We start from the raw sequence: 27,958 nt of genomic DNA, 5'->3' as shown, positions 1-27,958 counted from the left end.
GAGTATATACAATATTTTATGATCCTGAGGTGCTTATATGATCGAAACAGCTTGGAAGAAAGGGGTATAATCCTGAACCCAGCAAATACACAGGCTCAGGAAAATTTATAACTTTACTATCTGCATTAAACAGTCCTACCAGCATTTTAATTTGTGGCAGCAATAATGCAGCCAAGCCAAGCTTTCATGGGGCACTGATGGATGCCAGCTCTTACCTCACCAACAGCATTTGAGAGAACATGAACAATCTTTTCATGAGGTGTTGCTACGACACTTTGTCCATTTATTTCAATAATTCGGTGACCCACTCGGACTCCTCCTCGTTCTGCAATCCCTCCTCTCATAAGACTACAGATCTGAAAAGATATAAGAAACTAACAACATTGAAAAAAAAAAAAAAAAGCCGAGGTGGCGCAGCAGTTAGAGTGCAGTACTGCAGGCCACTTTAGCTGACTGTGTTCAGCAGGTCAGCGGTTCAAATCTCACCGGCTCAAGGTTGACTAAGCCTTCCATCCTTCCGAGGTAGGTAAAATGAGGACCCAGATTGTTGGGGGCAATGTAAATATATATATACATTGCTTACTGGTGTACACTGCTTAGAGAGTGCTTGCACTTAAAGCGGTATATAAGTCTCATAAATAAAATAAAATAAATAGCAGGTGCTTCAATAAGGCCGAGCATTAATTTGAACTTGCATGATTGCCACTTTGATGCAGTGATTAAGGTATTAGCCTAGAAATCAGGAGACTGGGTGTTTTTGGACCGGTCTCTCCCTGTCAACCCAACCCACCTCACAGGATTGTGGTGTGGGGAAAATAGGAGACAGGAATATTAGGTATGTTTGCTTCCTTGAGCTGAATGAATGGATTAAAAATATAATACTAATAAGGTATCATGCTCAGTATTCTCATTACATGAGAATGTTTTAACTGGAAGCATTTAAAAGTAATATTTGCGATAAATAGGATTATGAATAAGGAAGAATATTGACTATTACTTACAATGCCATTCTGTACACTGAAGCCTAGTTGGTATCTGAGGTCTGGTCTTCTAATGAGTACCGTAGTTACTGGAGGACATCTCACTATGTTCAGTTTCACTCTGGCTTGTGTTTTTAAACCCTGGGATACAATATAGCAGAATTTTACATTATTCTTTTGAAATCTGCAATGGACCTTAATATGGTAAGTATACTTTAAAAGAGTATTTCGGTAGCATTACATTTAATTTATTCTTAACATAAAAGCAAGGTATACAAAAATAAATAATTATAAGATCTGCATCAGTTAAACCAGGGGTGGGCAATTAATTTCCCCAAGAAACTGGAACTGCTGTGCAAGACGGCTGCCACCCTGGCCCTGTTGCCACCCCGAAGCCCTGCCCTGCTAATGCTGCCCCACCCTTTCTGCCAAAACTACCCCATCCCCCGATATCCTAGCCCCAATGCTACCAGCACCGTGGGCTGAACTGGGACTGCCTGTGGCCTGCAGGCCGTAAAATGCCCAGGTATGAGTTAAACCCTGTGCTTTGAAATGAACACAAAGATGACTGCAGATTAATCGGAATACGGTAGAAGCTCTTCTAGCTAGTATGCAGCCTCTGGATTGTGTAGTGCAGTGGTTCTCAACGTTTGTGTGACGGCGACCCCCGTCACACAAACGTTCTGCGCATGCGCGGCGCGGCACGCATGCGTGGCGGCGCCATGCGCGGTGCGCATGCGCGGCGGCGCCCCGAGGGGGAAAAATGGCGGATCGTCGCCTTTGGCGACCCCCGAAAAATGGTCGATCGACCCCAAATGGGGTCGCGACCCATAGGTTGAGAACCGCTGGTGTAGTGATAACAGAATGTTGAAGGAACTTTCTGTAGGGATGTTGGGACCTTTGCAAATCAACATTGACAAATTGGAGAAGTAATAGAAAAATCAAGAAAAAAAGAGATGATCCTAAAAATTGTTGGCCATTGAACCTAGTCTCAATACCTATGAATTAATGCCCTTACATTGAGTGGGACAGTAGAAACCATTGGGTGCCACTGAGCACCACTGGGACTACTTCTGTGGCCAATATTGTTCAATGTTTTTATTGGTGACCTGGATTGATGGGTGGATATCACATTTTCAGATGACATTAAATTTGGAGGTCTGGCTAACATTCAGGATGTAGAATGAAATTGCAGTCTAATCTGGACAGATTGGAAGATTGAACTGAGCAGACAAAGATGCTCAGATTGGAAGACTGAGCTGAGCAGACAAACATGCTCTTCAGCAAGACAAGGAACTTTGTGGCTTGGGAACCACTACATCGGAAAAGGATTTGACTGTGGTCATAACATAAGCTAAACATAAGAGCAATGTGAAACAGCTCTAGAAATGTTAATACAGTTCTGGGCTGCATCGGAAGTTCTGTATCAAAGACATGTAATAGCTTTAACCACCTCTACTCTACATTTACAAAACCACATCTGGAATACTGTGTATGATTATGGGCAGATTATAACATATTCAAGAGTACAGAAACAAAGGCATTACAGGGACTTGAGGCCATTGGTCTGTGAGGACAGGTTGAAGAAATCTGGGACCGGTGTGGAGAAAAGACTAGGGAGACATGATATCAGTGTTCAGTACAGACCAGGATGCTACAAGGAAGATGTTCAGGAATTATGTTCCATTAACAAGAAACTAGGATCAGAAATAAGGAGGCTAAACTACAACTACATTCTGTTTAAGGAAAAACTTCCACCCTGACAATAAGATGTATATACAATGGTGGAATAGTCTGTGGAGGTTGCTGTTGTCCATTTCTGACAATTTATTTTATTCTTTTTCTTTATTTTCCTGCCACCTATTTTTGGAAGACTTGGTACAAATAAAAATCAACATCAGCACAAAATAGAAAGCAACTCCTTCAAAATTTATAAGCCCCTAAAATAAACAAAACAAAATCAACATAATGAAATAGAATATACATAGTTATGTGTACTCCAGATGCCAATTTCACGCTCAACATGCCTTCTTGGTTTGCTAGATGGTTTTAAAGGATCTTAATTGAAAGAAGGAGGAATAGATCAGATCAGTTCTGTGTGACCAAGAGCCATCAGATAAAAATCTCATAAGGTAGGACATGGAAGGTTAACCTATTTTATCTGATTCGACAGACAGATATCATGGGCGGCAATCTCTACAATAAACCTGATAATGATAATAATGATAATGACAAGCGTATCTCAGCTTAATTAATTTTCTTGCAGGTTGCTGCTAAAAAGGACTAAAAAAATTGTCATACCCCCCTTTTATTTATCAATAAATGCAGAAATCCTTTCTCATTCAGAAGCATTTGGAAATACACTAAACTACTATTATATATTCTTCACACTTTCCAGGGCCTCTTCCCCTTACGTTTGTGACCCGAATTGTATGATATAATTTATAGGGATTCAAGGAAAGCAAGTAATGAAATGTGTTGCAGTCTTATGATACAAATGCTGCCTTTTACATGTGTACAATATCACAGTGTACATAGGAAAAGATGGCACTTCTTGATAAACCTTCAATATATATGTCATCATTTTGATTTCATCTCATAGTAGCAGTCACTTATGGATTTTTTTTCTTTGTGGGTTATTGCTTTAACTTGTAAAGGGAATACTTAGTAATATTTCTATCAATAACTTTTATTATCCCCAATTCTTACATATTCAGTTACCATATGAACTTGCTAAACAGAGAAAGCTCCTGTAGATTAAGTAGAGTCAGGATCCTGCTTTAAATAAACAAAGATCATATTCTGTACCTTTATGATACTCTGGCATGTAGAGAGTGGTAGGCCAACTAAACTAGTCCCATTGATAGACATGATCTGGTCTCCAATATTCAGCTTTCCAGATTTCTCTGCTGGTCCCCCATGCATCATATTGGCTATGATAACTGTAGGCAAGATGGATCCCCACCCAGATTCTACAATCACTACGCCCAGAATTTCACCCTTCTGCTTCTCAATGAAAACCTGAAGGGAGAGAACAAAATTTAGAAACAATTCTCCATTATGAAATGTAGTAATCTGCAAAGTAGCCCCAATCGTCAACACTTTTGCCTTACCCATGTAGCTACAATATACGGTAAACATTTTAAAATTTTACTTTAGTAAAAAATACATAAAGCAGTTAGGTGTGTAACCATGGAGTGGAAATAGAAACACTCTTAAATAACTTTTCTTACAAATGTTATACATCTACAGGAGAGAAATTGCTGATGCCTTAAACTAGCTTTTTTCCCTACTGATACATCACAGTGATGGTCCAACGTGCCAAATATTAGAAAGTTGTTTCTTCAAAAGAGTGCAAAGCTAAGGTGACCAACCGTCATCCTTTAGGGAGGACAGTCCTCCTTTTGTTAAGTTCTGTCCTCCCTCGAAAAGTGTCCTCCTACATGTCCTCCTTTTTAATATTTGAAGACTAATTTGCAGGGCTTTTTTTTTTCTCATAGAACGCTCAGAACGGCGTTCCGGCACTGTTTTTTGATGTTTTTTTTTTTTCAACTTTTGCATGAGCTGTGCTACTCCCCCTACTGGCTTTTGAAAGCCAATAGGAGTTGCTGCTGAGCGCGCCAAAACACCCAACTAGCAAACTTTGCACATGCAAGTTGTCTGTATTATTGTTGCAATGAATAAAATGTTTCTTTTATTTATGATATTTTTTTCTTCAATTTATTTGTGTCCTCCTTTTCATTGTAAAAAAGTTGGTCACCTTAGCAAAGCATATTCGTCCAAGGTGTGAATATTTTTAAAGATGAAAAAAGGAGAAAAGGGAAGGGAGAAAACAACTGGTTTTGCCATCTCTAAAAGTAATTAGAATTATGTATGGTATGTGAAGGAATTCACTCAATTAATTGTCTGAAATGGTATAGGTTCTCCTGCTTGAGCAGGGGGCTGGACTAGAAGACCTCCAAGGTCCCTTCCAGCTCTATTCTATTCTATTCTATTCTATTCTATTCTATTCTATTCTATTCTATTCTATTCTATTCTATTCTATAAATCAGCTGAGAGGAAGACTCTTAGTTCAACAGCATTACAAATAAAGAGGTGCGTACATCTTTGCAGTTTTCAGACTTTGAGAAGTGGATCAGATCATCATTGTACATATCTTGGGTATTGAGGAGGTCACTGTATTCCTTCTGACTCAGGTCCTCAGGATTTATTCCATTTGCCCTCAGGAATTCCTGGTATGCCACGCTGAAGGCCTGGCCAATGGACTGTGCAATTAATTGTGCCTATAATAGTTATGAAAGAAAAAAAACATAGTAAAATAGTTAAGGACATCCAGTAGGGGCAGAGATGATTTAAAAATGGGTTTTCAAGCCCACCATAAGCTGGGTGGTGAAATGTATGGCAACTGCAGTATATCAAACAATGCATGGTGAGAGTGAGACTCAGGGCTCACAAATCGCCTGAGGGAAGTAGACAGAACGCTACAATGTTATTTGGGTCCTCAGTTTGAAAAGCTGCTTCAAACTATTGATCTCAACAATTCCATGGATGTAGCACTGTATGGAATAGCAAACATGAGGGAGTGATTTTATTGTTCAGAATGTGTACTAGGCTCAAGCAATAAACAGTTTTTGCAGCCTCTTGAGATTTCTCCTCTAATATGATGAAACTTTACAGAAACTGGTTCACCCCTAAAATAGACAGACAAAACTGCATTTTGTCTGTGGTTTCCCCCTTCTATGTAGGTTCTTGGTTTGGTCTATTCATGGCCAGGCCTTATTGATCTTGCAGCCATCATTCATGGCATAGTGGATTAAAGAAAATGCACGATAGTGTAGTTTTGCATCATTTTCTCCTGGTATTGTTTTAAATCATTATTCCTCTCTCAGCAAGTCTCAGGGTAGCACCCAGAATTAAGGAAGCAGATTCTCATTTTTCTTGTCCTTTCTGTACCTGCTTCCCTTCACCAAATACTATCTGTCCTAGGATTAATATTAGTTGGTTTTAAAGTCCATTTGTCATAATGATCGTCAGGGCTAGCTCAGATGCAAGAAGTTGGAGGGGATCATCAGCTGAAAGTGCCACTTAAAAACTAAGAGAGGCAGCTATTACTGGCTGCTATTGCTGGCCACAAAAGTCAAAGAGGGGGAGCTAACTCTTCCCCTCCAATGCAAGTGTCCACAAAGGCACTGGGCAAGACTTTTGGGCAGAGAGCCTGCCCCATTAAAGAAACTAACTCAGGTCTCACCACCCAAATATACGGGGACAACTCCCTCCTTTACCTCACCATTGTGTTCCTCAACTCCTTAGCAGCCTTCTTGTTTGTTCAACTCTCTTGCCATTACAGTTCTATTCGAAAACTGCTTTAAAAAAGACGTCTTACCCATGTCTCTCTGATTTCCATGGTCCAGGACATGGTTCGGGACAAACAATGACTAGCAGACTACGCTAGACAACTGACAACCTTTCTCTTACTGATAGGTTCCTTCCTATCAGGATCGGTACATGCATGCTTTCATGGCCTACTACTACTGATTGCAACAAACAGCCTGATGGCTGCATTTCAGAAAGAGGAGGACTCTATATTAATTTCTAACAGGGAAATGACAAAGTTCCTTACATCTTCAGATTCAAAAACATGGCAGATCATTTTGTACTGCCTCTTCCCATCCTGAGAAGGATGAGATGCCTCCACATTATCTTGAGAATTTGATCTTGGCATTCGCCTTCGAGCCATCAATACAACTATATTTCCGATATCTGCAATGTAGGAAATGGTCCTCAAAGGATGATCCATCATCGTTTCCTTTAAAAAAAAAGAAAAAAAGACCCTTGTATTAGTGTTCTTTATCACTAACACAACCATTTAAGAACACTGGCATTCCGTTGTTTTCCAAATTAAAGGAAATCTTCATCACCTATACAAATCAAGGAAGAATAAGAGTTCCCACCTGCCAGATCACAAGAGTCTTTTGTAAAGCATTTATCGGGGCCATAACATGTATAGGTAATCCTTGACTTACAACCAGTTGTCTGATGACCATTTGCAGTCATGGCAGCCTCAGAATGGATGCTTTATGGCCCATAAAACACTTCCAGCCGTCATAAAAGTTGTGCTGCCCACATCACATGACCACATTTTAGGCATTTGGCAACCTGTTAATAGTTATGACCCGTTGCCAAGTGCCTGGGAATCACAAGATTACTATTTGCAATTTTCTCTGCCGGCTTCCCCAGAAAGTCACTGGGGAAGCTGGCAGGGAAGATTGCAAACGGAAAGGGACATTGGATTTGGTGTCTGTTCCCACTGCTATCTAAAGTATTTCCCCTCCGTTCGGTGCAGGGAGAAGAAATCCTTCTTTGTGTCAGAGGAACAGACCTTAAATTTGACAAAAGCTCTAGAAAATGCTATTGTTCTGGAAGGCATTTTCCCCTCCAGCTAGTGAATGCCAATGTTCTGAGCTTTTCAGAATGCTAGTGTTTTCACCATGTTAAAAGTCCATTCCTCCAGCGTCCCAAGGGATCTCTTGTCCAGAGTGGGGGGAAAACCCCTCCTCTTCCCATCTGATGAAACTGCTAGCAAATTCCATCATTATCTCGACTTGTTCTTCCTGGTGGGGCAGGGGAGAGGCCAAGGCCCTCTCTACAGTTTGGAAAGCAGTTAATTATTTCATCCTCTTACAAAAATTCCAAATTATGTTTTGTTTATAGTAAAGCAAGAAGCAAATGGAAATAAACAAGAAATGACTCCATGATGTATTTCCAATCCTTGTAAAATAGTTTAGAGTTTGCTGTACCTGAGTGTCTGCATTTAGCACTTTTATTCTCTGTGTTGAAATGAAAAGATCAACTTCAGTCATGGGCTGAGATTCACCTTCAGGAACCTGCTGTCAAAGACATTTTTAGTTAGGAAATGTGTACTTTTTAAAAGATTGGATTAGACATAAATCAAATAAATCTTACAAAATGTACTATTCAACTGTGAAGTTAATGATAAACAGAAATAGTATGAAATATGAGTGATGGAAAAAATTGTTAATTTCCTCCCAACTCTTGCCCATATAATATTTTTTCCTGACATGAAAACACATTCTCTTAAATGGCATAGGGCTTTCCCTGGATTCTTTTAAATCTGTTTACCAGCCAATCTTTCATTAATTATGGCTAATGAGCTCAAGGCACAGTTAGGTAGAGTTGAAGATGTGGCATTATGCTGTTTTGGCTACCAAAAAAGAAGAGGGAAGAAAAAGGAGCCATTGCCCTTTATATGCTCAGTATTCATTCCCCTCTTTCGCCAAAGTAAAAGCACGGTCATAAAAACAGGTTTTCATGTGTATTCATATTCATGACATTTTGTTTTATGTTGAAGCATGACCAGCTTATGAACAATTAGTCATAAGAACTGCAAAAATAATAAAATAATCCCACTTCCAGCTCCCACTACAATAAAATTGGTTGTTGGGAGTGATGAAAAATTAATATAGTTCTAATGTAGAACTTGCTACAGCCATACAAATAGAAGTATTGTTAATGTAACATGGGCTATTTGTAACATATGTACAATGCATGCTACATATCACATTCTTCCAGCCCCTCCAATTATTGTGGTAAAAAAATTCACCAGCCAACCACCAAATAATATTGGTATTATTTTTTATAACTGAAAGAGCAAGAAATAAGTTCATTAAAACCTCGACTCGCACAACGTATTTATTTGTTGAAAAAAAACGTAAATGCTGAAAATGTTGGCCCTATACAATGCTCTAGAACAGCGGTTCTCAACGTTTGTGTGACGGCGACCCCGTCACACAAACGTTATGCGCATGCGTGGCGTGCCGCCGCCCCCCGTGCGCGGCATGCCCCCCCATGCATGGCGCGCATGCGCGGCAGCGCCCCGTGCGCGGTGTGCATGTGTGCCCCCCGTGCGCGACACGCATGTGTGCCCCCGTGCGCGACGCGCATGTGTGCCCCCGTGCGCAGCGCGCATGCGCGGCGGCGCCCCTGTGCGTGGCGTGCATGCGCGGCGCGCATGCACGGCGCCCTCCGTGCACGGCACGCATGTGCGGCAGCCCCCTGTGCACGGCGCGCATGCGTGGCGGCGCCCCATGTGCGGCGCCCCGTGTGCGGCGCACATGCGCGGTGGCGCCCCCGTGTGCGGTGTGCATGCGTGGCGGCCCCCCCATGCGCAGCGCGCATGCGCGGCAGTGCCCCCGGAGGGGAGAAAATGGCGGATCGCCGCCTTTGGCGACCCCCGAAAAATGGTCGATCGACCCCAAATGGGGTCGCGAGCCATAGGTTGAGAACCGCTGCTCTAGAACAGAGGTCCTCAACCCCTGGTCTGTGAACCAGTACCAGTCCATGGCATGCCAGCAACTGATCTGCATGAACAAGCAAAGCCCCATCTGCAAGATGCAGGCAGCACACAAAACCACACACCCTCCAGTCTGCGGAAAAACCTCTCTCCACGTAACTGGTCCCTGATGCCCAAAAGGTTGGGGACCTCTCCTCTAGAATACCATGTTATTGTATTTTGCTGCCCACTGCTAAACTGTGTTTGCATGAGTAGGTTTTCTCTACTATTCCAGACTGATATGTGTTTATATATACTGCATATAATTATAGAATTTAAATTTTACATAAGTAAAGTAAGTCATTTGGTTGCATCCAGCAATTTTGTTTCATTAATTAAATTAAATGAAATTTAAATATAAAATAAAATATAACTAGTCTTTTTTTGGAAAGAAAGATTTAATTCATAAAATTAAACAAATATTCATCAGCCCTATATTTGGGATGTACTTTTAGCAATAGCATGTTTTCATTTGATTAATAATTATCTTATTATGGTCATGAAATGGCTAATAAGCAAAAGATGTTATCTGATGAATCAATTTACATAGTGGTTCAAACATTTAATGAAAAACACTTGCTGGATACAGATTGTTTTTTTTAAAATGTTGACAAACAGAGATGCAAAAAAAATAAAATGAAATAACAAAACCTAGACAACACATGATGAAATTGTACTGCACCTTCTTTCTGCTTTTGGCTAATTTCTGGGCCATCTGCTTAGCATGAAATAAATAAAGAAAGGAGAATAGTTAGCTAACATCTTGTAGAGATTCTATGTCAACCAGGGATCTATAACAGTACACCTGTTTGTCACCTAATTAAAGTGTATATACAGTACATTAGAACAGCTTTTCCAGCCTACATTCTGCCAGATATGTTATATTACAACTTTTATACATTTCAACCAACATGGCTCTTGGTGTTGACTAGGAATTAGTTGACTAGGAACTACTGTATTTGCAGTACAATACATCAATATCATTGTTTTTCAATATTGGAACTTTAAGATGTGTAGACTTCACCTTCAACATTCTTTATCTTCAACACCAACACTATGAAATAATACTAGCAACAATCACTGGATATTATTTCTCCAGAGGCTACCTGAAATAAACTTAGTTGGATGGTTTACTATGTTGATCCCTTTCTCACTGCAAGGAGAATCTTATTAGTTTAAACTTACTCCTTAAGCACTGTGGCCTCTTTATAGAGCAGAATTCAATAAATGTCACCCACGAGATTATTTTCAAAATGAGGACATTGGTATAAACCAATTCCAAACAAAACAAAAACAAATAAAAACACTTTTGGTCTGCTTTAGATATGTCTTCATGTCACAATGTGAAATCAAACAATTATTTTGAATAGCAAATTACATAGTAAAAAACAAAATAAAGTTTATTTTGATAACATTCTAGACATGGAGACTGAATTATTTCCTGAGTTTTAATAAAATAATTTATTTAGTCCTGTTTACTTGATTTATATACAGCCTGGCAAGCTCAAAGAAGCACACGGAGAGCTCCTTTCTTCTCTTTTCCCCTCACGATTAACCATCTCGAGAAGGATTGGCTGAGAGAGAATGACTGACCCAAAATTCCTGCTGTTAGAATCTGGGTCTCCTTGCTCCTTATCTAACATCACTACATACATACATCATTATGCACACTACATACATGTATATATAGATGACATACATTTGTCACCTATACATGCTGTTATAGATGACAAATATGTTTCTATGAATGCAAGCCAAAAGTATCATCCAACATTGTTGCTCATCATGCACTGAAATTCCAGATTCTGATTTCTATGCAACAGATTACCAGAGGAGTTTTTTTTACTAGTGAAAGGAGTTTAACTATTAAGTAAGGCTGCATAATGTAAAAACTATGCATATCCTAAGCTGATTAGACTGTGTGGAGTTTGCTGAAGAAGAAACACAAAGAAGTAAACGCAAAAGGAAGCGTTTTAGAGGGTAAGTTTTAATTTATGATACACTGCCTTCCCCATCTGCTCCCATTGCATACAGGAGTTTGTGTGCTTCCCCTTTCCACATAAACAAGAAGGAATAGATCACATGAAAATATATTTGTTAATGGAGCTTCTTTCTTAATTCCAAGAGAATGAGAAAATTAGATTAGATTGTATTTTGTATAACTTAATAGACTGATAATGCACCAAAAATTAAGAAACAAGTCATCCTGCAATTTAGCTCTAGTTTGAAGTCAATGTATTATTTATAATGTCTCATCTGTTGTATGGTGGTTGATGAAGAACTTACAGCAAAACAATATGAACAAAGCTGATTTTGATTTCAAAAGAACCTCCAATATTTAGCAGTATTTCATCTTTTTTTCCCAGAGAGCATTCAAGCCTAACAGAACCACGTGGCAGTCACTTGTCATACAAAATTATACAAAATAAAAGTATGACTTATTTCTGTGTTAGTAACTATTTGAGGTACTTTTTATGAAATTTTAGTTTTGTGCAATTTTTGACAATGCGAAACAATTCAATTTATAAATATCTACTGCTTTTAACTTGTAACATATTTCAGTATTTGTTGTATTGCCCAAATTCCAACCAAAGTTAAGCATTTTAACCATCTATTTGTTTTAAGCTTCACAAAATTAATGAGATTTAAGGAAATCTTGCTGGATTGAGCAGTATTTAAAACATTTCTAACATTAGTTTTTTAAAAAGACAGGTTAATCTCCAAAACTACTTTTATACTTTTAAGATTCAAAAACCTTAATCTTGCTAAAGCTAAACCACTAATGGTTTGATTGCTAATGAGCTTTGAATATGTCACCAGCAAAGCAGAACTCAATATAAGATAAAATGGAATGGAATTTTGCATGTTCTTATTAATTCATCGTGCATTTTATAGTCACTAATGGATGACCTGAAGAGCTCAAATTTCATATCAAGGTTAAATTACTTTTATAGAAACCAAACGCTGCCATTATTTGCATATATTTTATACCATTTTTAATTCTGCAGTGAGCAAGTAAGTACTCTGCTGATTTGCTACAGTACTTTTGTTGTATAATATTTTAATTACCATTAAGATACTCAGTGCCATAATTTAAATAGTTACCTAAAGACCCAGATGTATTATGTAAAAAGTTCTATTGAATGTAAATTAATCCAATTTTATGAAACATTGTCTGAATTGTATTTCTTCTTTTCATTGTAATTCCTGATTCACATATATGAATTCTGCATTCATATAGTAATTTAGGTTGGAATATTCTGAAATTTGAGATTTGGCAGATCCCATTTTACTCCAGCAAGTTATATGGGGGGAAAAGATGTTCTTTATCCGATGCCTCAATCCCCTTTTATGCCACATCAGTGATGTCTTGGCTTATTGTAATCCTATTGCTTTTGAGAACTTGTCAATCATTTTTAGCAATTTTGATCTTCTGGGCCCAGCTGCTGTTAGCAAGAAAACAACTGTAGAAACAATATTCCCCTTTCCGATGAGCACTCTTAGTCTCTGGATAAAGGGCAAATAAATCTATTTCAATGTATCAGATGCCCACTGGACTCAATTATAACAAAATATTAATCTACAAATTATGAAAGCAGACTGGGCATAAAAATAACGAACATGTCACTTCAATTATAGAACCACTTCCTGAGTATGTTTCAGTAAAGAGACAAAGTATGGATTAGTCACAGTCGCAACTTGGGCATTAAGAAAGAGACTGATTTTCACCTTAATACGGCTCACTGCTTCCTGAGCCTGCATCATTCTCACATTCTTGGACGGAGTTTTGTCCGAAAGGAGTTGAGTAGAGCCAAGATAATTGGCAGCAAATATGATTCCATCGATTAAATCTTCAGGATCACAAGGTCCTGGAACTACAGTATATAAAAATTGAATTATTGGGCAAAATTATATGACTAACGGGAAAATAATAGAATATATTATTATCAGTACTAGCATATGCAGGCTACAAATGGAATTCTGGTGTGGCTGAAATTCATCATTCCCAAAAAAAGATCTGATACAATCAGAAAAGAACACAAGGACTATCTTCTCCATCACCGAGAAAACCCTTGATAAACTAATTTATTTTGACATTGGTTTGTTCTGTTGAGACAGAAGTGATCCTTAAGCAAAACAACCTGAATGGATTTTTTTTACTCTCTTTCCATCTCAGAAAACCACAGAGCTCATTCATGCCTCTGCCCTAGCAATGCCCATTATTCTTTAGCCTTGAACATCCATCATTAGCGTGAAAGGAAAACAATACCAACTGATATTACCAAAGGTGCAGGCAAAAAAGGAAATTAAATACATGGCCATATATTAGCTTCACGACATGGCCAATATTCACCTCAAACAATAGCAACAACCCATGGAGAATTAAATAAAAGTAGAAATTGATGGAAGTTTTCTAGGCACTGAAGACCTGGCTGTTTTCCTCAAGCGTTTGGGCCAGAGGTGAACTTTGTTGATTACAATTGTTTTCTGTAAATTGAGATTATTGTTTTAACTGCTTTAATTTTGTACATCACACAGAATCACTTCCATGAGATTGTGAGAGGGAGACATATGAATAAATAAAAAATAACAATGTGTCACCGCAAAGTGGCTCTGACACAAACATCTATCTTAATTATGTATCTGACAAAGTAATATAAATGCATCTTTTGAAATGTGTGCATAACTTGAAAAGGGCAGAGGGGAAGATGAAAACTCTAGTTTTTCTTGTTTTAGTTAGAAATGTTTACGCAACAAGATTAGCTGAACCATTAGTGAGACATTATGAAGACTTCTGAAACCTTGTGCCCTGACCAAGAAAAGCCCCTCCTAGCTTTCAATGAGTATAATGTATTCTTTCTCCAGACTGCCCAGTTTTTCAAACTTTATTCTCCACAAAAAAGGCAAGATTTTGGATTTTCAAAATTCTAACCATTTATTTTGTTATGTGCATGTGTGTGCACTGTCTTCATCTCAGTGTTGACTCCTGGTGATTGCCTGGACAAATCAAAAGTGATTTGTCATTGTTTCCTACCTAGGGCTGAGACAGAGTGATTGCCCAAAGTTACCCAGTTGGCTTTGTGAAAAAGCAATAACTACAGATAGTCCTCGAGTTATGAATGTAATGGAGCCTGCCCATTCCATTTGTAACTCAAGAATTCATGGGAGTGAATCTCGTACCTTGAAAGAGATCACTCCCTGCTTTCGCCCACACAATCGATAATCAAAATGTGTGGGCGAATGCGCAGTTCGTTAAATGCACAGGGTGGGGAAGGCCATGGGGGGGCCTAGTGATGGAAGAGGCCCACAAGGCCTCCTGACCCACTAAGATACCTCATGCTTCCCCCTCCTTCCCTGCCACGCCGGACTCACTTACTTTGCAAAAATCCACTCTACCGCTGTTTCTCCTCTCTGTCATTTTGAGGGAGAGGAGAGTCGATGGAAACTCCTGGGTGCCATAATATCACGTGAATTCAGACACCCATCCTCTTTTGCAGAAAAGGGGGGCCTGAACTCTCGCAAGATCATGGACCCCAGAAACTTTTATTTTCAGGGCAAAAAGTGTTTGGGATATCTGTCTCCTGCTCCCCCCCCCAACTCTTTTTTGCCACCACTGGAACACTTTTTAGCCGAACGGAGACCTTGGGGAGGCTGGAAGCTCCGTCTGGCTGCAAATGGGGCGTTTTGAAATGGAGCATTTCAAAGTCCCCTGTTTGTAGCCAAATGGAGCTTCTAGTCTCCCCAAGGTCTCCGTCCAGCTAGAAAGTGTTCTGGCAATGGCGGAAATGAATTGGGGGGAGGGAAGCAGAAGACAGGCATTCCAAACACTTTTCACCCCGAAAATCGAAGTTTCTGGGGTCCGTGATCTCGTGAGAGTTCAGGCACCCATTCTCTGCAAAAGAGGATGGGTGCCTGAACTCACGTGATATTATGGCACCCAGGAGTTTCCATTGACTCTCCCTCAAAATGGCAGAGAGGATTTTTGCAAGGTAAATGAATCTGGCATGGCAGAATGGGTGGGGGAAGCAGTTGTGGGGAACAGGGGGGAACTAGGGTAAATGCTGCAGAGCCTCTGTAGTCATTCATAAAGGCAAACAACTGCTGTGGTGCTACAACATTCGCAATTTCGGGACTTGCTCATAAACACTAGAGGGCACTTATTGCGTAATTTCGAACGAGTGCTAAGTGAATGCTCGTAACTTGGGGATTACCTGTACTACTCACCTCGCCTAGTTTCAAGCCCAGTGCCTTAATCACTAGATCAAGCTGGCTTTCCCAATGATTCAGTCCTGCTTCTAAACCATGAAATTTACACATATACTTAGATGCAATCCTGGGGGGGGGGGAGAAACTTACCTTGACTGTTGTATAGAACTTAGACATTTATAAAGCACTACTTTCTAAAACATTTCAGTCTCAAAGACATAAAATGATGGTAGTGTTCTAAAATATTTTAATCACCAATAGGTAATTTATTTTATCAATAAATGAATTAACTGGCTTGGTAATAGAAGAAAAAATAATGCACTTTTCTTTTGGTCCTACTGATATGAGAAAAGACAGTAAAAAAAACCCCCTCTCTGACTGATATATTGTATAGCTTGATTTGAGAAGTAATTTGACATTTCTACTGTCCTCAGTGGAAGGAAAACTCACAGATGAAAAGGTAATATTCTCAAATACAACCAGGTTGCAAAGAACATCTACTTATGCATAGAAGAATACTATGAAGTATTGGAATTCTGAATTTATTAATTGTCTCATTTTCTGAGGCAGAATGCAGTATTGCAGTATTGTAGGCTAAGTCATTGTTTGCTACCAGGAATTCGATCGTGATTGGCTCAAGATTGACTCAGCCTTCTATTCTTCTGAGTTCAATAAAATGAAGACACAGATTGTTTGGAGCAATATGCTGACTCTATAAACCAGGGGTGTCAAACTCAATTTTATTGAGGGCCGCATCAGCATTGCGATTGCCCTCAGGGGGCTGGGTGGTGTGGCAGGGTGGGTGGGGCCTACTGGGTGGGCATGGATGGAGTGGGTGTGGCTTATTGGGTGGGTGTGGCCAGCTCTACATTGTTCGCATCAAGGGTGCCTGTGGGGGCCTGGGCAAAAGTGGGACAGATCTGAGGGTCTCTGGCAGAAGGGGGTGGGACCAGGGCAAGTGCCAAGGCATGGTCCATTTCTTCATTCCTCACAAAGGGTGACACCTCCCCAGCATGCACCCAGGGGGCAGGGCTGACGCGGCGGGCTGGTTCCTTGCTGTTTCCAGATAGCCTTGTGGAGCTAAGCCTGAATGTGTTTCAGCATAGATGGCCACCACAAAATTGTACATTGGCTCCCAGCCAACCTGGGCCAGGGCCAAGGCAGTGGGGGCCGTTCCCTCACTGTTTTCAGGATGGCTTTGCGGGCCACATGAAACCACTTTACAGGCCGCATCTGGCCCCCGGGCCTTGTGTTTGACATGTCTGCTATAAACTGCTTATAAACTATGTAAAGCATAGTCTAAGTGCTCTTGCTCTTCTGTTGAAAAAGTTATTTGCTTTTTCAGCAGTAGAATTTGTGACAGGGAAAACAGACTCCAGCAATTCATATAACTCTTCCACATGCATCGGTGACATCACCTTGCTTAATACAATAATGCTTTCTACCAACATACGTCCAATGAAGTTGAGCAATTCACATTGTTCAATTCAATGATGGTACTTTTTAAAAACTTATAAAAAAGATAAGTGTTGATTGCTAATAAAGTTTACAATAGAAAAATGTTGGGGTAAAAGTCATATAAAGATAGATTTAAATTAAAACATCTATAAATATCTTCATATTTTTAATTGTTGCTAGCATCAATAAGAAATGTAAATTATAATTCTAATTATATTAAGCTTTTTAGATGATTAAAGCAAATTTACTCTAACAAATTAAAAGGCCAAGCATATAGTAATTAGATCATGGAACTGAACCTTTTTGGTTCAAACAAAAATCACAAGGACCAAAATTAAATATGAAAATGTAATATAAAATTAATATTCAACCAAAATTGCAACTGTTGGAATAAACTATAAATGTTACCATAATTTCAAAAGCCATTTGAAACTTGTATCTGTGTAATTAAAATGTAGGTGCCAATAGCTGGGAGAAACTGTTATGCAAGTATTTAAAGAAGCGAATCTTAACATGCTAGATGTAATTCATTCTCCAAGAATACATAGGATTTGTAAATAGACTAATTTATTGTTGACCTGTAAGGCTGTGATTGCAATACAACTTAATTAGATTTTATTTACAGATCTAGAATATTCTGAAAAATGTTCAGTACAAGAACTAGTGTGCTGTGGTAGCAAATGATTCAAAGTAGGACTGCAAGATGCACCCTTACTTATCCTTGCACTGTGTCATTGTCCCTCAGATACAATTATCTCTGGGGTTTGTGGTGTTGAAAAAATAGGGAAAGCATAGTCATCTGCTGAATCCAGAGCTTTGTACAAAAGGGGTGAAATTTGTGTTGCAATGTCACAATACATATTTTGTTACTTAATCCCCCATAGACATGCACTAAAGGAGGGTTATTAGTGCAGAAGGAGTAAAATAAAACATAAGCCACCCATCAAAGTCTATGAATGCATAAACCAAAGGAAAAATAAGCAATTTCCAAAGAAAAAATAAGCAATAAAAGTTTAAGCCACTAGCTATTTCAGCTGCTATTTATTCAATTTTCAGGTCTGGGTTTCTTAAAAAAAAATCTTTTTTAAAAAAACATAAACATCTCTAGATAATATTTTTGAACATAATTTAGTGTACAGCCAGAGGCATGCAAAATTATTACTCCTTACTATTGCTTTCAATGCTAAACATCAGCACCAAAAAAACTCACTTTAAGGTGTGCTTAGATTCAGTCTACTTCTGATCTATTGTAGAGGCAATTTAGCTGTGCAGAATTAGTGATACATATATGTGGGCTAATAGCTGACTGAAAAGCACAAGTATCATATAACCACTTTTTTTTTTTAAAAAAAGTAGCATTTTCAGATATGACATGAATTATAGATAAACATGATTTGAATCTAAAATCTATATGCCTTTTATACTGAAATGATTGTATGGGTTAATATAAAAGGGCTAGGTACCAATCGTACAGTTACTATAATTTGATAAAGACACTAGCTAGCCTGTCAATTTAAAGCCAACACAATGATTTCTCACTAGCCACTTAGTATTAACATCACAGACCCTTGATATGCAAAAGAGAAAAATATGTACTTGTAAATATATGGAATTTTTTTTCTCTTGAATCTGGCTAGGAAAATCATTATGTTCAATCCTATATAAAATACAATAAGGTAAGTGACAGGACAGGAAGACCTGGAGGAACATTGTCCATGGGATCGTGACGGGTCAGACACGACTTCGCAATTAACAACAAGTGACATATACCAAAATAGAGATGGTGTGAAATCTGTGCTTCCTTTTTCCTCTGTCAAATAGCAAGAGGAAATTGGTGAAGGAATTGTTGCTAGTTTTACCACTAATTCAGTCCCAAATAGGATTCCTTAAAGTGGCCCTGCCTGCATTAGGACAAAAGCTCTGTTGACCCTAGGCCAGAGGTCTTCAAACCTGGCCCTTTTATGACTTGTGGACTTCAACTCCCAGAATTCCTCAGCCAGGGATGCTGGCTGAGGAATTCTGGGAGTTGAAGTCCACATGTCATAAAAGAGCCAAGTTTGAAGACCCCTGCCCTAGAGGAACTTTTACATGGGAGAAGTGTCACTGGGGAAACAAATTAGAAGACTCAAATAACTGCAAAAAAAATAAAAATAAAAAAAAATGTGGCCTGGGCTAGAATCTCCTCCCCAGTATGGAAAAAGGTTTTAGGAAAACCACCAGTAAACTGCTTTATAATAACTCAATAATGTAAAATCAATAAACAAAACACTAATTTATATAAAAATATTAATAAATGGTGTCAATAAAACTAGAAACTTAAATTATCATAAAGGAGAGTAAAGAAAATGGAAATGAAATTATAAACAACAATTCCCAAACTGTGACATATTCCTTGAAATTCTTCTTCCTTAGGATTGTGTTGAATAAAGCCCTCATTCAGAGTTTCCTATAAAGGATTAATGGCAATCTAGTCATTTTTGATGGAACAAAAATGGCATCATAGTGGAAAATTGGTGTCCAGAAAGCCAATGCTGGATGCCAAAATCTCTCAGGACAAAAGAGCAATCATGAAATAACCCACTTACTCCCTATAACTAAATTGCAGAAACAATTTTTTTTTGAGGTTCACTCATAAATTGAGCAGCTGAGAGGTGCAGTATTCCATCTAAATTTACAATTGTGATATAGCCTTGACTAACAATAGGACAGCTGACCCCAATTTCTTAGCCACATTTGGAATTATCCTACATAACTGAGACTTTCTTTTATAGCAGATAATAACTCCTCTTGGTGAGTTTAATTTCTTTCAGGATTACAAAATTAAAGGAAAATTTGAAGATCTAAAGTAAAAAGAACATTTGCAAACATCTTAACAAGAAGTGATTTCAAGAAGGTTAAAACAGATGAGGGGGTTCTATTTTTAAAAGATTGTTTTACCAATCTGTACTGGTATAATTGAATAAGGCAATGACTCTGCTCTTCCATGGGAATGATTTTTGCTTGCTACTGGAGAATTTGGACAATTGATGAAATTTACAAAAAGTAACATGATTGGGTTCCTGATTGTAACCATGCAAATACAGATGTGATGTGTACATGAAATTATAGTATAAAAGGGACAGAAGGGGAAGTTTGTTTTTTCCTTTTGCTTTGTTTGAACCTTCCACTATATTGGATTATAACAATGATGACTCATGATTGAATGGGAGAAAAGAGTTTTGCAAACAGCCGTCAGAGAAAGTAATTACATTAGATTTACTCCAAAAGTGTTTGATCAACTTGGCAAAAAACTGGCTGAATCACTGATTCTAAATTCACAGCTTTGGAAAAAACTAGATGAAGACACAGAGGTGTGATAAATGGTTTATAGAATAAATTCAAGATTTGCAAGAATGAGAAATGTTCCAAGGGACATTTTGGTTCATTTTGCGAGAAAGAAGACAAGAGATCAAGTCCTGCAACATTTTAATATGAAACTGAAGATTGATAATGCAGATATAATTGTCCTAAAAGAAATCCCTATAAACCTCTATGTAGAGGAAAAAATACTCCTTCTTGACTGAAATATTAATGAAAAAAAAAAGATTCCATTTCAATGGGATAAATTAGATGTGAATTTTTTACTTTTAGATGGGAGACATTTTGACTGAATTCTCTTCAAAAGACAACGTAATTTCTAGAAAACTTTAAAAAAGAACTGAAAGGTTGTAGAGGAGACAATACAAAAATCACAACAGAAGAGATCATTTTGAATTAGAGTTACAGGCACTGATTTTTCTAAATTTTTGGCTTAATTATGGTCTCACATGGACTATAAATGGAGCACTCTTTGCAAGATGCAATGAATTCGATTTTACAAAGGGAAAAGGCTAGACACTTGCAGTAATATAGCACTATATCTAAAGTGGGACAAGATTTGACTTCAACAAGAAATTATAGACTAATATCATTATTGAATTATTATAAGTTGTTCACAATGAACATAGCTGATAGATTGTAAATATCTATTTTATTCATGAAGGTCAATGTAAGTTTTTATCTAAAAGATAGTTAAAAGATAATATTAGACATTATTGTGAAATATCTGGAACAACATAATTTTTTTACATGCAAAGAAAGGTTTTGACAATTTGAACTGGATTCTATTATTTAAAGTTTTGGAATGGAATTTTAGAGATAATTTTATAAAGTGAGTAAAGTAGATTTATACTTTGTTGAAAACACAATTATTGTTAAAGAAGATCTAACAAAAGCACAAGCAAAGGAACAAGGCAAGGCTATCCACTGTCCCCTCTCCTGCTGAGTTTGGTTCTCAACATTTTGAATAGAGACATTAGACAGGATGAGAGGACCATGGGAGGGAAAAAATTTAAAAGAGACTTATAAATGAAGATGTTTTGCAGATGCTGGTTTTGATGCTAGTTTTGGAAGATTCTTTAAAGGGAACTGAAATATTAATGGAAGGGTAAAATAAGCGGTTGCTGTTGTTAGCATATGGTATTGTTACATTAGCAAGGAGACCACAATGCTATTGCAGAGAATTATTTTGGCCTCCAATTTACCAGGTTTGTTGTAGATGTGCTTGAGCGCTTCCTGAAATGCGCCACACGAGGGTTTGTACCAGAAAGACAAGCAACTCTCTTGCAGTGTCATCCTAGGCCCCCTCCCATCCCCAGAGCTGTCTTGTAAACAGCTCCAGCACCATTAAGCCACTGTGCCTCTAAAAGAACTGATGCATTGACGGGTTTTAAGGTTAACAAACAGAAGACAAAGATGTTAACAAAAACTAAAAAGATATAAGATAAAAAAATAATGAATAAAATGGGTTTTAAGATTGAGAAGTAGGTAAAATACTTGGGTATAAACATGACAAATATGAATTGTATCTTATCTCAAAATAATTATGCTAAGACATGAAATGAAATAAAAATATGTTAAGATGGGTGAGAACACAAAGGGGGAAAAATTCTACAATTAAACTGAATAAGTGTTATTTTTTGTTCAGGACCATATCTATTTGGACATTGCATATCAATTATGCAATGGTGGAAAGATATATCTAAATTTGTGTGACAGGAAAAAAAAATCATGAGTTAGATATAAGGTGTTACCAGATACAAAAAAAGTGAGGAGATTACCTGAGTTGAAATTATATTTTACAGGTTGCTGTTTATAATTTGGATGAAAGAGTGGATGTTGCTGAGAAACAGGGGGCTTTTGGAACTTGAAGTACATGATCTTTGGAGGGCATCGATATTTATGGTATAATAAAGCTAAGGTTAATATAGATTTTAAAAATAATTTTGTTAGATGTCCAATACTGAAAATATGGCACAGACATGAACCCACATTATACCTAAAAATATCTTTGTAGCTATCAGCACCAGATGAATTTCATTGAAGAAAAATGATAACTAAACACAAATGACTAACTTATGGAGAGATATTGCAATTTTTGTGAAGAAGAATCCAAAATAAAATCAAGAGAATATCTGGAAACAGAAGGCTACACTTGTCAATAGTTTTCTCATGTAAAATTACTAGAAAGATTTAGGTATTGGTTTTAAGTATTGTTAAGACTGAGTTTGAACTAGAACTGTGTACAAAGGATGCACATGTTATCATTAAAATAGAACAAGAGGTGAATTTGCATCTATACCTATAACTGCTGTAAAAAAAGAAGCTGCTTTTTTATATTTTGTTTCTTTTTTTCCTGCGCTTTTGGCTTTGCCTTTTTCTTCCTTATTTTTTTCTTTTTTAAAATATTAGTTCTTGATAATTTTTCTCTTTCTTTTTGAAACTTTTAATAAACTTAAATGACTAAAACTCTAGTTCAACTGCTGACAGACCAAACAGTTCAAGAAGCTACTGTTCTAATCAGGTGTATTGTTTTCTTTCCAATGTTATTTCTTTTAGCTAATTTCCATTTCTAAAAATCCAAAAATCTTGAAAGTTGTTATTTTTTAAAACAGATGAATATTCAGGGATGACATTTCTTTCTTGGCAATCTCAAGTGATAAAGCTCACTTCTTTCTCAGATGTTCTTCTATTCTTTATGCATAAATAGAGATCTCAGAAAACATTCAAATGAATCTGAAAACCTTTAAGTTTAATAATTCATCCCACTTTATATATCTGCATAGACCAATTTAAATTTAAACAAAAGACAGGTTGACAGCTTACCTTCAACATAGGTTGGGAAAGAAGCCAAGCTCTTCCTTGACTGTAATTAAGACAAACAGGATATCAAACCAAGCTAAGCATGCTGAGGTTTGCATTAAAAAGCCTTTCATGCAGACCTGGCAAAGTTATTCATCACACAATGACAGTTATTACCCAATCTCTGTAGACAGCCTATTAAGAAATACTTAAACATGTTTCAAAGTATTAGTTCTTTATTAATAAGTTATTCTGGAATGTATACCCCTTAGCATTAATTAAGACTTTCCAGATTTACATAAGTATATAAATGTTAATATTTCTAACACACAAGATGTTGTTAATAAAAATAATGCAAAGAATTCAAGGATTTCAATAATGAACAGAAATAATGAACAGAAGATGCCTCTGCCAAAAGCAGGACTAACAAAGTGGCAAAATGAAAAGCCACCGAATAGACCACCTCTTTGTAATTCGTCTCTGGACAAGGAGAGGATTTGAGATGACACACAAGTTGTTCCTCACAAGACAGCAATCTCCAGTGGGTGTTGAGCTCTGGATAGGCATCTTTGTTCAAATTAAGGATGGTGGCTTTATGGACACTGCATTTGCATACTTCTATTTCTAATCACTTTTGAAACTGTTTATTAACTGCTTTTCACCCATTAGGAACTTTTGTATCAATATGTTTTACAGCACAGTTGAATTTCCTTTAATCCTTAGTGAAAAAAAAATTAAATATAAATTTAGGGACTTTAAAAATTCATTTTCGGAATAAACAGCAAAAGGGTTATTAGTACTTGGATTTTGGAAAATTACAGATGAAGGGGCTAGATGCATTTGAAGTAAGATTTTGAAATTAATTATAAGAATCCTTCCTGTGGGAAAATTCTATTGTTTTAAAAAAATTAAAAAAAAATATTAGGATGGAACTTTGAAAGATGGACACTAGAGGGAACCAGAAGGAACTAAAGATTACAATTAAAGGAAAACACTTAAATTCGACTTACTAATACAAAATGGAGCAAAACACTTTAACGTGGGCCTAGTGAAGGAAATTTGTGAACAATAGACCCAGAAGTTAATTTTAAGAATGGCTGCCATTATAGACAGACTGTGTTTAAAGGATATAATGGAAGGAGAACAATTTTTACCAGACAAGACCGAGACTGATCTAATAGTGGATTTAAAAATGGCAGGCTACAATAATGATATGTAAAAAGATGCTACACTGGATATACAGATGAAACTGACTGATGTTTTAATAATTAAAAGGGATATACAAATAACAAACCAATAGAGTGACCTGGATAACTTTCCTATATTGGATTTCCTACATTACATAACAAACTTGTTAAAATTTTGAAGAGTTTTGAGAGAAGGGTCAAAGAAAACATGAAAAGAAATCAAGTTCTAGGATAGTGGTGGCGAACCTATGGCACACGTGCCAGAGGTGGCACTCAGAGCCCTCTCTGTGGGCACACGTGCTGTTGCCCCAGCCCTGCCTCCCCCCTGGCCCCTTCCTCACCAGCAGATCCCCCGGAGAGTCACCCCAGGCGCGGCCTGTCCGGAGCAGCGCAGCCTAGGACATGGCAGCCGGACAGCAGGGACAAGACTCTGCCCTTGCGCCCCGTCGTGCACAGATGATGCTGCAGGACGTGGGCAGACGGCATGGCTACTATGGCACTGCTGGGCTGCCTGGGCAATCTGCAGTGGGCCATGGAGGTGGTGGATAGCGGGGCAGGGGGCTCTGGCAGGGCGGTTTTGGGGCACTTGGTCTCTAAAAGGTTCGCAATCACTGTTCTAGGACATTATTTGAAAGGAATAAAGATCAAGATTGTTAAAATAAAAGGAAAGAATATAAAATTATTTTTTATTTGTTTGATTTCTATAGCTGTTCTGGGAAGTGTACATCAAAGTTAAAATAGATATGTTGTTATCTCTGGTAATCCTTAATGGTCTTTTGCTGACTAGGATTGAACAATTAGGCTTTAAGGCTTTGTTTATAGCTAAGAGATGAGATATGGGTAGAAGACATCATTTGCTGCATTTTAAGAGAAGATGATATATTACTAAAATTGTTTAGATTTGCTGTGATTAAATTATTTCTTTACATATTTCTTTTTTTCTATTTTTCTTTCTAGTTTCTTTCCTTTTCTGCATTTTCTAGTTTTTAGTTTTATTCTTTCATTTTTTAGTTTGTCCTAGTTTTTACCTATTTAACTATAATCTATATTTTATTAAAACTGAAGTTCCTGTAACCTTTAACTGGGCGAAACGACATCATAGAGTAACAATTTTTAAACCCAGGTACTTCGAATGAGCTAACTTACAGACTGCATTTAAAATCCAGCATCCATGGCTTCTGTGGAAAGTTGGCAAATGTTATAAAATATTTTATGACATAAACATTATCATAAAATGGTTTATGATATAGAACAAAATGTCATAAAACATTTCTTGTACTGATGTTGATGTGCTATAAAGTTTCAAGGCAGATACATTTCTGAATATATCCCTGAATTTTTATTAACTTTTCCAGTATGTTAAAAACTTGCCATTGCTAAAGGCACTGTGGAATTTGGTAATGAAATATCTCTGAATTATGACCCAATGGGTCATGGATTATCTAGTGTTTAATAAAATTACTATTTAAAAAGGATTTATATATCAGGAATTGTAATAAAAGTTTTAAACTGTCCTTTAGTCAATTCAGACTACTAAACATATTAACACTGAATTCTAAAATATAACATAATTTAGAATTTGCTAGGTTTAGCACAATATGGGAACCCATCCAAATTAAGAAATCATGATTGATATCAATCACAGTGTATGAGTTTGAACTTTATGCTACAAAATACCAAATTATGGTTTAGTGTTATTAGCCATAGAGCTGTGGTGGCACAGTGGTTAGAATGCAGTATTGCAGGCTGATTCTGCTGACTGTTGATTGCCATAGGCTCAAGTTTGACGCAGTCTTCCATCCTTCCAAGGTCGGTAAAATGAGGACCCAGATGGTTGGGGACAATATGCTGACTGTAAACCACTTTGATACAGCTGTAAAGCACTATGAAGCGGTGTATAAGTCTAAGTGCTGTTGCTGTTACTAAATCATGCAGACTGGAATGTAATTCCGAGAAACATATAAAACATTCAACCACATGTATGTGCAGTTAACCCCAGAATTTATTAGTGACAGAAAGCAGTAAGACATATGCATCTGAGCAGCTTTAAAAAAAAACGAGATCAATCTTATATTTCAAAATTATTTTTTCAAGAGAAAGCCAAATAGCACCAATTTTTAGAGATATTAAAGTATATATTTACCACTAGCAATTTATAACTGAAATTACTTTTCAATGGGTTTCTACTTGTAATTTGGAAAATGATCAAGAGTAATTTGATATTAGCTTTTACCAATAGTTTTACTTCTAAAGTTGAAGCAATAGTTAATTCTTAATTTTGTACTACAGAATTGGCAGAAAATATTTGCCGGAGTAAACAATTTTAACTTAAAATGAATGAAGAGCATCTCTATTTTGGCTTCTTCATCACAAGGATCTTGTGAGCAAGTCAATCAAATTATGTGTTTTATTATTTTGTTATTATTACATATATGATTTTTTGATGTGATAAAGATTCATTTGAAAGTAAATAGGTTTGTCAATGCTGCAATAGCTTAGATTAAGAAAACAGCAGATCCAAGTGAGAAAAAAATTATTACCAAATAATAGAAAAGAGTTTGATAAACAAGGCAGTTTCTGAAAATTAAGCATTAGGTAAAATTCTGACATGTTTCTAGAGAAGAAATTGTCACTGGGATCATCACGGATCCATTATATGCCTGCAATTATTTTTGATCCTTTTGTACTAATAAGCCCTTTAAACAATTTATACAATTGCAATGAACAGGTTATAGTACATTGTCTACTGCATTCAATAGGCGTGATAATAAAGCAGCGTAATTAGATGTAAAATTTCTGAGAACAGTTTACTATGATCTGCACAAACTTAATCTAACTGATAATTATTCTGGCTACTGTTATTACTATAAGTCTAGACTCCTTCTGAAATAGAATATGTATGGTGAAAGAAAGGATGAAATTTATAATCTTTGTAACAAAGAGCACTGCGTGCAATATTTTGATTAATCTTGCCTTAATTTAAGTGTTTGGTTTTATACAGTGCTTTTTTTTTTTTTTTAAAAAAAGGTGCCGGAACTCACACATGTCATATAACCAAGTCTTGCCTACCCTACAAGGTTTCATCCAAAAAAGGTGCCGGACTCCGTTCTGGGTGTTCTATCAGAAAAAAAAAAGCCCTGGTTTTATATAAAAATAATTATATAATGCTATTCCACTGTCCACTACCTTGAACCATTGGTGTTGGTTGTGTTAGGTTCTCTTACAAAAGGGAATGAAGACAAAAACAGAAAAGGGGAAAATTGTCAGAGATAAAACATGTCACAACTAACTTTGGACTCTGATTACTTACTTTAGCTTGCCTTCCAATGTGGCCCCTGGCAGATTACTTTGAAGAAATGCAACTACAAACAGGAAGGTTCTCCACTTTGGCGGTAACACAGCAGATTATGAAATTCTGGGTATTTCCTAAAAGATTGCTCTAACAGCTACCAGTTTAAGTTCTGGGGCAGCTATTCTGTTTTTTTCCCTTTCATAGCAAATACCATGAGGGGGAAAACGAAGGAAAAAAATATGGTATTGAAGAAAAACTTGACTGGAGGCATCAGATTCATATTGGAATTTTCATTAATGTCACAGTAAATGTTAATATACTAACC

General features: G+C 37.2%; 1 protein-coding gene across 7 annotated transcripts in view; it reads right to left on the bottom strand.

The window, feature by feature from the left end:
* Positions 1 to 27,958, bottom strand: part of APBA1 (amyloid beta precursor protein binding family A member 1) — a 92,313-nt gene that overhangs the window by 2,857 nt on the left and 61,498 nt on the right. For 3 of the 7 annotated variants that reach the window (XM_039357379.1, XM_039357381.1, XM_039357382.1), the window contains exons 4-12: positions 23,179 to 23,218; positions 13,060 to 13,205; positions 10,013 to 10,045; positions 7,778 to 7,867; positions 6,601 to 6,786; positions 5,084 to 5,263; positions 3,789 to 4,001; positions 1,002 to 1,121; positions 216 to 356 (exon numbers count right to left, since the gene is read on the bottom strand). In XM_039357379.1, the coding sequence (XP_039213313.1) occupies positions 216 to 356; positions 1,002 to 1,121; positions 3,789 to 4,001; positions 5,084 to 5,263; positions 6,601 to 6,786; positions 7,778 to 7,867; positions 10,013 to 10,045; positions 13,060 to 13,205; positions 23,179 to 23,218 (1,149 nt within the window). The remainder of the gene's footprint in view (positions 1 to 215; positions 357 to 1,001; positions 1,122 to 3,788; positions 4,002 to 5,083; positions 5,264 to 6,600; positions 6,787 to 7,777; positions 7,868 to 10,012; positions 10,046 to 13,059; positions 13,206 to 23,178; positions 23,219 to 27,958) is intronic. The other 4 variants (XM_039357383.1, XM_039357384.1, XM_039357385.1 and 1 more) reach the window with 4 other exon arrangements.

The sequence above is a fragment of the Crotalus tigris genome, unplaced genomic scaffold (genome assembly GCF_016545835.1).
Source record: "Crotalus tigris isolate CLP2741 ecotype Arizona unplaced genomic scaffold, ASM1654583v1 scf7180000018916.1150873, whole genome shotgun sequence".
In the NCBI taxonomy this organism is placed as follows: Eukaryota; Metazoa; Chordata; class Lepidosauria; order Squamata; family Viperidae; genus Crotalus; species Crotalus tigris.
The sequence above is the reverse complement of the archived record's forward strand: the minus strand, read 5'-3'. Positions and strand labels throughout refer to the sequence as shown.